The sequence below is a fragment of the Notolepis coatsorum genome (assembly GCF_963971535.1).
Source record: "Notolepis coatsorum genome assembly, chromosome: 9".
In the NCBI taxonomy this organism is placed as follows: domain Eukaryota; kingdom Metazoa; phylum Chordata; class Actinopteri; order Aulopiformes; family Paralepididae; genus Notolepis; species Notolepis coatsorum.
In genome coordinates this window covers 105,650,614-105,664,436 of record NC_140173.1, presented here as the reverse complement: position 1 = coordinate 105,664,436, position 13,823 = coordinate 105,650,614, and the positions used below count along the sequence as shown (strand labels likewise).

At 43.1% G+C, this 13,823-nt stretch overlaps 1 protein-coding gene across 1 annotated transcript in view; it reads right to left on the bottom strand.

Moving 5' to 3' along the window:
* LOC311234962 (uncharacterized protein) overlaps positions 1-5,469 on the bottom strand; it is an 82,682-nt gene extending 77,213 nt beyond the window's left edge. Inside the window, 1 exon segment of the mRNA XM_084322255.1 lies at positions 3,626-5,469. Coding sequence (XP_084178381.1) covers positions 3,626-5,160 — 1,535 coding nt within the window. The 5' untranslated portion in view covers positions 5,161-5,469.
* Between the last annotated feature and the right edge of the window lie 8,354 nt (positions 5,470-13,823).

Genomic DNA, 13,823 nt, shown 5'->3' with positions numbered 1-13,823 from the left:
GCCCCAACAAAATAGTCATGAAATGGGCCATGTTTAAATTTATTGAAATAACACCAATATCGTGACATTTCAAATTGGCCCTATATTTTGTTTTCAGAGCTGTCATGGATGAAAAGCCAGCTTCACACAGATACTGTATGTGGTGCTGAATGGTAGCAACACCTTAACTGCTGCATCATGAGATACTTGGTACTCAGCACCACACTCTGAAACTAGCTCTCTAGGTGGTATCAGATGAGATTTCAAAGAGTTCTTCCAAGAGTTTGGATGGAGATGTGTCAGGAAGCTTTGTCTCAATGTTGTCTGTAAAGTTTTTTTTTTAATCCAGAGTAACTTGGTGATCCTTTTCTGTGTTTTATTAAATAATGATTTTCAGATTTTGAGAAATGGTATTTTCATGGAGAACAGTGCAGCTGCAACAGATAGCACTTTAGTGATAATTTTCTGTAAAAAAAAAAAAAAAAAAAAAAAAAAAAAAAATTTAATAAATCTCAAGGTCCCCCCTGTCATGCCTCTGCGCCCCCCCTGCGAACCAAGACTGAAGTGTGTACACAAACTAGAGGGGGGAGAGGGGGGGGGGGCGGTTCGCACTCTGACCCGGAATGAGGATGGTACGGAATGGAACGGACCCGAATAGTGAGTGAGAAAGGCCCCTCACTGTATGTCAGTCCCCTGATGTTGTCTATTGAATGTCTACTGGTTTGGTTAAAGGTTAGTGAACTTAAATGTATTGTCATTGTGTGTGCAGTGTGTGTTTGATTGTGTTTTTGGTGTCCGGTTCGCGTCTATACTTTTACCAACCATTTCCATTTCCATTCCCATTCCCATATCCATTCCCATTTCCATTTCCAGTTCCGCGTTCTGCGATCCGATTGGCCACTGACGTTTCTGGTCATGTGACATGTGCGCCAATCTCGTGACGCCTGTTTCTGTGGCTATTTCCGCCTCGAACAGCCTGCAAACTACCTAACGCCTAGTTTATCACTGGTTAAGCTTAGGCGACTCTTTCGAAGTTGGTTAACACTATCTGTTGTGAAGGGCCAGATTAAACCGAATATATATATTTATTTATATATATATATTTAATTGTATTTGTATATTCTCTAATATTCCCTGATATCCCTTGTATATTCCTTGTACAATATGCATTGAATATCCATTCTAGCCTACTGAACATCCCATAATAGTCTCCATTCTACTATTGGTCGAGACCTTGGTGCCAGGCTGCCATACCCCTCAGACCCAGTTCAAACGTACCGCTCCACATGTACGAACAAGTCCTAGTTCCGCGTAGGAATCTGGCTACACTAATGGGACTATTTGTTCATAGTGCGTATATATACTGCGCTACTAAAGTAGGACTTTCTTTTCAGTCCAGTTTCTTACCCTCCAATAGAGTCACAGACGTAAAGCCTCCCCGCGCCGCCACGTGTGGGAGTAAGGCCAAGTTCGCCTACCATCGGTATTGAGACATCGTGTATATTAATATTTGAATAGTCATATTTGGCACTATATCGTCGAGTTGGACGTAGTCTATTAAGCTAATAATAGTCTGTTAATATATAGTGCTTCGTGCGGTGAGAATACTACCGTAGTCAGTACCCCATCGTTTCGGGCAGAGAACTGGCTGCTTACCCAGGGTGGTTGACCCCATGTGAAGCTGCACCCGAGGAGCCCCAGAGCCGACGAGCGAGTGGACCTGTATACCGGATTATTCTACCGACGACAGCCCGCCTTCCCAGGCACGGATTATGCTTTGTATACTTTGATTATTCCATGGATAAAGACCCCCGACACTGCCGTGTGTTGGAACCCCCCCCCCTGGAGAGGACGCAAGGTGAGGAGACGCTCTGCAAGACGAGGTCGCTTCACGTCTCTCCCCCGTGGACCGGAGAGAGCCGGCCCACAAAGAGTCCACCTGCTTTCATCTGTGGTCCAAGGATCGCCGGCGCATTGAACGGCACTACAGTGGGTTCACCTGGGATACCCTTGGCCGGACGAGGCAGCCGGATTCTACCCCCCCCCCCTCCTACTCCTGTCGGCTTACAAGCGACCGGATTAACCCCCTCTAGTGTATCTAGTATATAATCATTGAAGTATCATTGCTGTTATTCCTTAACTATTCCAGGTCGTATATTTACCACCTGCGCCTTCAGAGATTGGACATTCTCTATTGATATACCGACGAATACTCTTTGCCATAAAAGTGCATACTATTTCAATTCATAAATGTAATTAAGTGATTAAGTGCTTGTTCTACACACCATCGCTGTGTAGAAATAAAGACCTGTTTCGACTTCGTACATTTGTGTTGGATCCGTTTCATCTACGTGAGAGTGTTTATGATAATATATTTATGCCGTGTACTGGGTGGCCGAATATTAAGTACAAAGGTAGTGGTAGTAAGTATCATATCTAGTAATACAGTCAGGGAATTGTACCCCTCAGTTACACTATCAGTGCCGGCCTTGTTTACCTTTTTACCCTGTTGAATGCCATCATCCACTTCAATGTTAGCGTTAAAACGCATAATCTATGTTTTAAATTATGACTATGTGTCTAATCTGCCCGTCGCTTATCAATGACTTGTTTGCAGTCAACATTGTCGAAACGGATTTTTTTCTTTTTTTTTTTCTTTTTTTTCTTTTTTTTTTTTAAATCGGTTCATATCCTTTTTATAGCATTTCGGAAAGCTATCGTTCTCTCGAAAATGTTCTGAAAATTGAAAGATTCCCCCATAAACGGCATTTATTGGAATATTCTCGAATACACTAGTCACATTGTCATTTGTCGGCCTATTTATGAATCGTTTTCAAATAAACGCTAGATTATCGATAGTATATGTGTACTTATGCACACTATAGAGGCGGGCTGAAAAATCTATTATCCATTTCCTCAAGATCACACACACACGGCACATGCTGATATCTCAGTGAATACAGCTCTGATTACCCCAAGACTGGTAACATAGACTCCTTACCTTAGATCAGATGTTCTCCAAAAAGATTATTCCAATTCCTGATCGCAATTCCAAATATCGATCGCATTTATTGATTGATTATTGGCTGCTGTAAATATATATTCCACGCTGCTTTCCAACTCGCGATCAGATCCCTCATCATCAGACGGCTCGCCAGCATAATGGAGCCAGTTGGCCACCCCCACAGGGATCTCCCAGTATAATCGACTGACCTGCAGTTACACAGGGATAGACGATAGGGGGGGCGTTTTTTTCCCATCGAGCTCCTAGAGGGTCTGCTGTACCAACGGGAGACTCGGTTGATGAAATATGAATTCAGATCGCTAATAAAAAAATCAAACGACAATACACGTCGTCGACACTCAACGGGGGGCATGATAAGACGACAATACACGTCGTCGGCATTCAAAGTGTTACTGTTAGAGTTTGGAATCAGGGCTGGTGTTCTATCGCCCTGCTCTAAGACAAACTCTAACCAACTTCGAAAGAGTGCCTAAGCTTAACCGGCGATAGAAACAGGCGTCACACGATTGGCGCAGATGTCACATGACCAGAAACGTAAGTGGCCAATCAGATCGCAGAACGCAACGCGGAACTGGATATGGGTTGGTAAAAGTAATGACGCGTCCGGTTCATTTAGCCTACCTGGTGAAGAAATCAGCGATGCCGAATCTCTTTGTCATCAGTTTCTGGTCTGACAAGTCGTTCTGCTCGGCCTCATCAGGGAGGTTGTCGGGGGCACTTTGCCGACGGCCCGCCTCAAGTGCGTTCCTTATATCATCCGAGTACCCATCAGTCCCAAAATAAAAGCCCCCATCATCTGGTGACATAGGGGTCGCGTCGCAACTGAGAGAAAAGGCAAAACTCGGATTAGTCCTTAAACTCAGTGGCCTCACAGGTAAAGTGAAGTCATGACACTGGTCGTCTTCTCTGACACAGGGCTCAGTGAGTGGACTGTCGCCGGTGAGGTTGGAGAAAGTCGACGGGCAAGGCGAGGGGAACCTGGCACTTGTTTCTGAGGAGGGACGTCCCGCCGCCAGGTCCAGGGCGGCGACGAGGGAGTGCGAGAGCTCAGCAGCCGCAACAGGGGCACCCGTCCCCGGGCGACCTCGGGTCTCTCCCTCCTCGCTCCTCTCGCCACACAACGTGGCAGAACCCAGTCTGGCGTTTAGTACTTTTTCGTCCCGGAGTCGCCGATCATCGCACCCGCCGTGAACGACCACGACGTCGAAAGGAACGTTCGTTTTGTTTTCAGAAAAACAATCTGCCTCGGAGTCCCGTGTTGCTCTCGTGTTTACAATGTGCAACAAGCCGCCGTTCAACACTTTCTCCGCTCCCTCGTCGTCCACGTCGCAAACACCCACTCCCCCCCGACACGCATATGTCTGTTCACAATACGCGATATCATACACATCTGGATCACTGGATGTTTGACTGTCAATGTCCCCGTTGGCCATTTTCATATCTGAAAAGGGGACGTCCGTGCAATTCATTTGGTGCTCGCCGGTGCAGCATGACAGCTCGCCCGGCGGGGGGGTCGGAAAGTGCCGGATGCTCGATTCACCGCCGGACGCCTTGTCGTCCCCCGGTTGAACGTCGTCGGAATCCGGGGTCTTCTCCGCCGCACAGCAGTACCGTCCTGGCGGGCGGTCTGTCTGTGAAACCCGAGCCGGCGGCGGTAACATTCCGTTCCCCTCGTCGAGGAGCACAGCTGGGCAGGAAACGGTCCCGACGAGCCCTCCTCCTCCCCCCCCGCGGTCCACGATCTGCTCCTGAACCAGTGACCCGGTGAATCCGTTGAGACCGCTGTGGTCGCCGCAGAGGTCGGAGATCATCACACGGCTGTCTCTCAGACCACCAGGGAGGCACTTCTCTGCTGCAACCGAATCCAGAATGACTGCGTCCCCGTGCCGCGGTGGTGGTGCTGCTAGTGGTGGTTGTGCCACCAAGGCGCAGCCTTCTTTGTTTACATTCCTGCCATTGCTGGCCGCATCAACACGACCCTTCCCACCTTCTTGACCCCAGTCCTCACTCGCCGGGTGTCCGCTGTCTTCCGCCGGACGAGGCTCGGCCGCCGGTGCGATGCGGTCTTTGAGCAAAACACAGGGTTTGCAACCCGCGTCGTCTTCCTTCACGTCGGCGACGGGAAACGAGCCCCCGTTCTCCTCCGGCGTTTCCATCTCTCATTCAGTCCGCAAGGCGAGGCGCTCGGCCCCGGAACCCTGCAGCCGCTGCTGTGATGAGTTCCGCTCCGTCCGCCGAGCTCCACAGCAGTACGTCTCGTTGTTCTTCTTCTTAGAACGGGCTACCATTTTAGCCGGAATACTTTCACGTTACCCAACATTCACTGACGTCGATATGTTTCATCCAGACCCGGTCTGTCAGATATCATCAGACTACAATCAGTAGTCAGAAGTATGCTGCGAATTAATCAAATAGATGCAATTTAATCCCTCAACATTAGCTGGCAGAAGTGGCACTTCGGCCACAGCTCGGAGCCATCTTGAAAATGCTCTGTCGTGACGTCACGTCTTTCCAACTCAGTCAACGCGATGTTTTGGATTGTGCTAAATGATTTAGGCGACATCTGTCGATGAGAAGATGTAATTACACCAAACGCAACACAAAGAGAGATGGAGGGTCCTGTTCACGTGTCACTGATTAAATTATAATTAAATTATTTTAAATTAGATACAATAAAAAAAATAAAATAAAAAATATACGCCTAATCAGACAAAATGAAAATCAACACTCATCTGATCCGTTTCCTTTTATTGTTAAACTAATCTGTGTACAGAGTAGGTAGATGTAGTAAGTAGACCATACATCCACCTGTTGGATATATATATATTATTCTATTTTTATTTCCGCAAAGGGGATTCATAAAAAGTATTACAAAATATATATATTATTTTAAACAGGGTCTTTCTTCAGAATGGCCTCAGTGTTGTGGTTCCACTTCCAAGCCAAGTCATCTGATTGATTGATTGATTGATTGATTGATTGAACATTTTATTAACAGATTGCAGAATGGGTACAATACAGTATGGCTCAATACACACAATCATTAAGGGAATGCAGACCAGAGAAAGACGTTTGTCTTGTTTACATCAGGGTCCCCCATTTTCAATTCATAATGAACCGTACTATATTGTATATTCTGCAATCTGTTAATAAAGTTTTCAATCAATCAATAACATTGATGACATACAGATATACAGTACTGTTACATCCAGACATTTATGACATACAAGATATACAAATATACAGTACTGTTTATTGGTCTGAGATCTGCAGACCAAGGAAATTGAAGCAACTGATTACTTCCATCTGTGTCCCATTAATGTTGATGGGCTGATGGATCCCTAGGTGGCTTTTGCAGTCTACGATTATCTCCTTCGTTGTGTTCAGGGCAAGAATATTGTCATTGCACCATCTCTCCAGCTGGATCATCTCATGTCAGTATACATACACTATATCATTGTTGTTGCTTATCAGGACGATTACCGTGGTATCGTCTGCAAACATTATAATCTGGTTGTTACCATGGCTGTGCAGTCATGAACAGGGAGTCCAGCCTGGGCTCCGTTGTTGGTTGATTGATTGATTGATTGAAAACTTTATTAACAGATTGCAGAATGGGTACAGTACAGTACAGCTCAATACATACAATTGTTAAGGGGATGCAGACCAGAGAAAGACTTTCATCTTGTTTACATCAGGTTCCCCCATTTTCAATTCATCATAACATATATGACACACACGACATACAGATAGACAGTACTGCTACATCTTTTTTTGTATTTAATTTTTTTATTATTTTTTAAACAAACACATAAACAAACATGACAACACACGATAAGATATACAAGCATTAGTTGACAGTGCACATCCAATGAAATCACATTTTAGTTAATTGTCATATATAGGATATACAAACATGTCAAAACACTCACACGCACCTGCTTCTTTCACCTCAGAAACATTGAAAAACTACGCACCATCATATCTCACTCTGAACTAGAACTGTCCGTGCATGCTTTTATTTCCTCTAGGCTTGACTACTGCAACTCACTTTTCACCTGTCTCACCAAATCATCCACAGATAAATTACAAATGGTCCAAAATGCTGCAGCCAGGCTACTCACAAGGTCAAAAAAATCATGTCACATCACTCCCATTCTGGTATCCCTGCACGGGCTCCCGGTACACTATAGAATTCACTTCAAAGTCCTCACTTTCACTTTCAGAGCACTTCACGGTCAGGCCCCCATCTACATCACTGAACTCATCCATCCCTACACCAACACCCGCTCACTCAGATCTACCGATCAGCACCTCCTGGTGGTCCCCAGGTCCAGGCTTAAAACAAGGGGTGATCGAGCCTTCCAGGTGACAGCACCAAGGCTCTGGAATGCTCTCCCCCTGGACCTGCGAATTGCCCCCTCTGAGAACTCTTTTAAAAAACAATTAAAAACGCATTTGTTCAGGCAGGCTTTTGGTCATGCATAGGCACTTTTTTTCTTGTCCTCACTGTTTTATAGTTTTTGTTTTAATTAGTGACTCATGATTTTATCCAAATTCTTTTATTCTACTTTTTCTATCTGGTTTCACTGTTTTTAACTGCTGTTTGTTGTTGTTGTCATTTATTTCTGATTTTGTTTTTATTGTGTTTTTATATTAAGCTGTAGTGTAAAGCACCCTGTGCATTCGTGCTGTGAAGGGTGCTATATAAATAAAGGTCATTCATTCATTCATACCCTTAATACCTGTTATCTAAAAACCTACACACATATGCTCCAGCTCGTACCCCCCCCCCCCCCCCCTCCCGGACCCCCCATTGGATAATCCATCCATTTTCCCTCGCTCCTAACCAGACATTACCATTATATGCTAGCTTTTATTTTCTCCACCACTTCTAACCACAATGTCATTTTGGATTCATTGAGACCCAAAATTCTTGCTGTAGATATTTCTTGATAGATCACATCGAGATATGTAATAATCCAGACCTTTCGGCACATTTTTTCCGGTTGGAACCATCGTGATGCTATCAGCTTTTTAGCCACTGTGATACCCAATAAAACCAATCTCTTTAGCTGTGGATGTACTGCACACTCAAAAACATCATTCAGCAGTAATACAGAGGGGTGTACAGGTATATTCCAAGTTAAGAGATTTGATAATTGCTGGGTCACCTCTTTCCAGAATATCTTAACTGGTGGGCAGTCCCAGTACATGTGCATAAATGTCCCCTCGTCCCCATTTGTACAAAAAGAGCATTTGGAGTCTTGTATAAGACCCATTTTTTTCAGTCTTATAGGAGCCAAGTATGTCCTGTGAATATAGTTAAGATTGATTTGTTGATGGTCCGGGTTCCTTGATGTGAGTCGAACATTTGCCCAGGCTTCTTGCCAATCAAAATCACTTTCCAGGTCTGGTATATCCCTCCTCCAGACGGAGTCTAGGTGGAGAGTTTCATATGAGGACATTAGTAATTGATGATAAAAATCTGAAACAAAACCTCTTGATGTCTCTCTTTCATAGAAGAATTTGTGGTATCTGTGGTGTTCAATTGGTTTCGTTAATGGAACACCTTGAGTCTTCAAACATAACAATAACTGTAAGTAAAAAAGATGTGTGGACTTGGTGAGATTAAATTTCTTCTGTATTTCTTCATAACTACAGAAACCCTGTTTGTTAAAAACATCCCCTAATGAGTGTATGCCTTGCTTTTCCCATATAGGGAATCTTATAGATCGTTTTCCAATCAAGAGTGCATTGTTATTGAATAAGGGAGTATGATTGTGCCATTTATGTGGGTTAGGATATTTTTTTTGTGTTTCACGCCATATCCGGATCGCATGAGTAATTATGGGGCCAAATTTCCGTTCGCAATGCTTGATTGGTAGTTTAGTGTATGCTATGTCCTTCAGTCTATGTGGGGCTACTATGTTTTCTTCTAATTTTCTCCAGGATACTAATGCTTGGGGATCAAACCATGTTGTCAATGGTCTTAATGTGTACGCCTTAAAATAGTGGAAAAAATCTGGAAATGCCAGTACTGCTACATCTATACATTTATGACATACCAGATTTGCAAATACAGTACTGTTTGTGATACAAAAAGAGTCCAGAAAGAGAGTATATACATTTGACGTAGAAACTGTACATTGGAGGAGGTTGGGTAGGTGGGGCGGGGGGGGGGGTACTGTACATTGGAGGTGGTGGGGTGGGGGGGGGGGGGGGGTTGGGTAGGAGGGGTGGGTGGGGGACACTGTACAACTGTACAAGAAAAACTGTACATTGGAATATTGACAAAGCCATACTTGGTCATTTACTGTACATTGGAGGGGCTTGGGTTAGGACATTTACAGGGCCCAGTTTCGAATTGCAGTCTCCCGTAGGTGTTCTTTGAGAGTGGTTTTGAAAGTGGGTAGTGATTCACATTCCTTTACAGCTTTGGGTAGGGCGTTCCACATTGATGTGGCATAATTGCGAAACGTGTTTAGTCCCTTGTTTGAGCCGAATCTGGGTTTAACATGATTTGTGGAGCTCCCTCTGGTGTTGTGATCGTGGTATTCACTGACCTTTGGAAAGTATTTTGACATGTACATGGGTACCTTGGTTGTGTATCTTGTAGACCAGTATCTTGTTGAGGTGTTATTCCCTATTTTCATTGCTTGGGTGCCTGCCTGTCAAGAAGTCGAGGATCCAGTTACAGGTTAAACAGAACTATTTTATTGCACTGTAAAAACTGTGATTTTTTATGTCTGCACTTTATGTGCTCATTTCATGTATTCTACTACTTATTGCACTGCACTATTGACTGTCTATTCTACCTTACTTTTTTATTTTGTATTATTGTCTATGTCTATTTTTAAAACTGAATCAAACCATAAACAAGGTGGCCTGTTGGGATGTTAGATCCTAATGTGAAAAACTGTGATTTTATATGTCTGCACTTTATGTGCTCATTTTATTCCTGTCTTTTTTCTGTTGTGAAGCACTTTGAGCTGCAATTTCTGTATTTGATTTGATCTTTATTTATCTCAAAAATTTTCAACCATAAAAACACACAAATTTGTAATAACAAAAAAGAAAGCAATAATCAACATAGCTCAAGACAAATGGTTTTGTTCGAGAAGGGACAGAAAGAAGCAAAGCTTATCTGGTCCTGCCCCTTCCTTACAATATCATATTAATATGTAATAAATTATCTATCAATATCAAAAAAAAAAAAAAAAACTATCCACTACAGTATGAAAGGTGCTATACAAATAAAGTTTATTATTATTATTATTATTATTATTATTATTATTATTATTATTATTATTATTATTATTATTATTATTATTATTATTATTATTATTATTATTACAGGTGGGGGTGATATGGTATCATCCATAGACCTGTTCTCCCTGTATGCCAACTCAGAGGGCTGTTTTATGTGTGTCACAACCACTTTTTATACGTTCTTTAAGGGCTGTGTGTGTTGAAGCCACAGAACAATAGCCATTGAGGCCTGTTCCATGATTCTTTTTAGGTAATAGGCACAGTTATGGTTGTCTTCTTGAAGCACTCTGGGATGACACACATGCTGTTGATTTTTGACATTTAAAAAAAGTTTATGAACCTGGTCAGCGCAGGTCTTGAGAACATGGGTTGGGATGTCAGATTCAGCTGCAGAGTGTGTGTCGTCCCCTGGGTGGCTGTGGCCTTTTATGGCATGGCACATCAACATTATGGGAAATGCGCTTACCATCGTCTCCAGAGTCAGACAACAAGATACCAATTTCCTGTCTGTGCATTCATCAGAAAGCTATCCAGCTGCAAGCTAGCCTTGCTTAGCACAAATTAATAGAAGCGGATACAGAGTGGCTAGCCCATAGCTTAAAACTCCGGGAGGCCTAAATATTAAAGGCAACCAACTTGTGTCTAACCACGCCCAACTTGCGTCTAGCCACGCCCCCGCGGCGACGCGGCAGCAGCAGAGCGGAGCGTCGCGGAGCTCCGTCGCGGCAGCATTATGTAGCAGTAATCCGCCCTTTTTTACTATCCAGAACTAGCTCAATTGACAGCGCTGCATTGCTGTGGATCCTACGGGCCGTTGCTGGCAATTATTATTATTATTTTTTTTAACGTGCATTCGCATTCTTTCGCCGTTAAGTTTAGGCATAAATTTAAGCATTGTTTCGGAGTTGGTTAAGGTTAGGCATTGTTTCGGAGTTGCTTAAGGTTAGAAGGGTTAAGTTTAGGTGCTGTTAAGGAGCTGGTTAAGGTTAGAGTTTGTCTTAGAGAATGGCAATATTTTTTAACGTGCATTCTTTCGCCGGTTAAGTTTAGGCATTGTTTCGGAGTTGGTTAAGGTTAGGCATTGTTTCGGAGTTGCTTAAGGTTAGAAGGGTTAAGTTTAGGCGCTGTTAAGGAGCTGGTTAAGGTTAGAGTTTGTCTTAGAGAATGGCAATAGACAGCCTATTTCCGCGCTGCAGCGCGAGGCAATAGACAGCCTATTTCCGCGCTGCAGCTCTCTCGCGCTGCCGTGGTCACATGGGCGTATTGGCCAATCAGAGAAACGCTAAACACAAGTTGGTTGCCTAAAATAGTCACGCCTCCGGGAGAGGTGTGAGAGGGGAAATTGGTATCTATCTTCTTGTCTGAATCTAGAGAAGATCGTAAGTGCATTCCCCATAATGTCGGCATGTTCCTTTTAACATGAGCACAAAACATGTTCAGCTCATGGAGGGGTCAGTGTTGGTGACTACCCACTGAGATCCACTTGGAGTTGGTGAAAGCCCTTGCCACATATAGTACATCTGGTCGGAGCCCCTCCCCCACCATACTGGCACTCCAATTGCTCTTATAGTCCCCTTTTTGCAGTTTTGATGACCTTTCTGGATTTATAATAAAACACAAGATGTTGAAGAAATCCAATCACATTGCCAAAAGAAAGTCTAACATGCCTATAGATACTTACACTATGGAACTACACACTATTGTATTTATTTTATTCGTTTATTTGGACGGGACAATGCAAAATTAATGAACACTGTGGAGTGTAAAAATTGCCGGATTTAGCACGAGGCTAATTTCCATCCGTTGTCCCCAAACATAAAAACAGGACTCATAGAAACAGTAAGAAATGTACAAATACATAAAAACAGGACACATAAAAACAGTAAAAAAAAATGTACAAATACATAACAGCATGTCACATGTGTTCACATGACTGGTTGGACTTCAGCCATTTTTTAGTTGCCCTCTAAAAGAAGCAAGGGTGGGGCTTTCCCTTATGGAAATGGGGAGACTGTTCCATGTTTGACTGCCTTTTATGGACAGGACGTTTTGGCCAAACGTGGTCAGTCTACTTGGACCATGCAGTCACCTCTGGTGTCTGACCTGGTGCAGAGTATGTATGCCGTTCTGTTAATTTGGCTGTGGATGTCTTGAGTTCATCTGTGGTTTTGCGGTTGAGAATGGAGTGGGCGGTTATGGTAGGAATGCGTCGTGGCAGTGTTTTCCGTGGCAGTTTTGAGATGTGTTTTGTTTAATTTTTTTATTTCATGCTCAACAGGTACAGCATTGCATCACTTTAGGCCATGTTGCAAGTTTGATGTTGAAAGGTTCATGGTTGTCTTTCAAGAAATGCAAAATGGGAGAACATCGGATATGGTGTACGATAGTTCTCTAGACGCAAACTAATAGAAGTGTCTATCAGCACAGATAGACAGAGAAAAAGAAACAAACAAAAAACCGAGACAGAAATAAAAGAGTGCAGCAACCAGATGCTTAAAATACCTAACCTCAACAGAGGAGTGACAGAGGTGACAACGGGACCAAATTGTAGCTGCTTAGGTGATATTTCTAGTTCACTGGCTACCTTTATCCAGGCAGTGGTCCTTTACTATACATAACGAATCCTTGTATCCATGAGCCATTATTGACAAGAGACCAAAGCTGCTTTTTAGGGTGTGATTGGCAATCACACACACAAAGACATACGTATGTGTTGCCATGGGAACAGTTAAATGCAAAGGTCAACATGAAATTGTGTGTGCATGCATGCACTGCTCTTATTCTGTCTATTTTTATACTCATTCTGTCTGCATTGCTTTTATTTTGTCAGAAACCTGCTAATAGTCTTCTATAGATTTTAATGTCATAAATCTATCATAATCAATAAGACATATATTACAATATATTTTTCATAGATTTTAATAACAGAAATCTATTTGAATATCAATTATTTGCTAATTGTATGCCTGTCTATAATGATGCCAATTTTATGCTAATATTCTGCCTATGTCACTACATCACTGCTGTGAAGCACTTTGGGCTGCAATTCTTATGTGAAAGATGCTATACAAATAAAGTTTAAAGTTTATTATTTTTATCAGATCCTCCTCACATCTCTTGCAGGAATGGGAGATGTAGGTTCTGCACTGGCATGGCTGTCATCTATACCTTGGCGACTGCTCCTATCAAGTATTATGGAGAGGCACCTTATCGAACCCGCGCCCCCTACAGACAGGTGTCCCCCAGGGCTAGGTCATTGGTCCCCTCCTCTTCTCTCTCTACACAAAAGTTCTGGGTAACATTGGGTCTCATTCCCGAAATTTTTTCAAAGATATATTCTGGAAGACTTATCTTGGAACCACTGAGACATAATCTATGACAAGTACACTCTGAGTCCTGAACGTGCTGGTAATATGTCTTAAGTGGCTGAAACGGTCGCAGAAATGATATGATCTGATATCTGCTTGGAGAATGGCATTCTGTCGTAAACTCCAAAGCGCGTTCCCGTTCAGCTCATTTGCATACAAAACACCGCCTCCATAGCTCC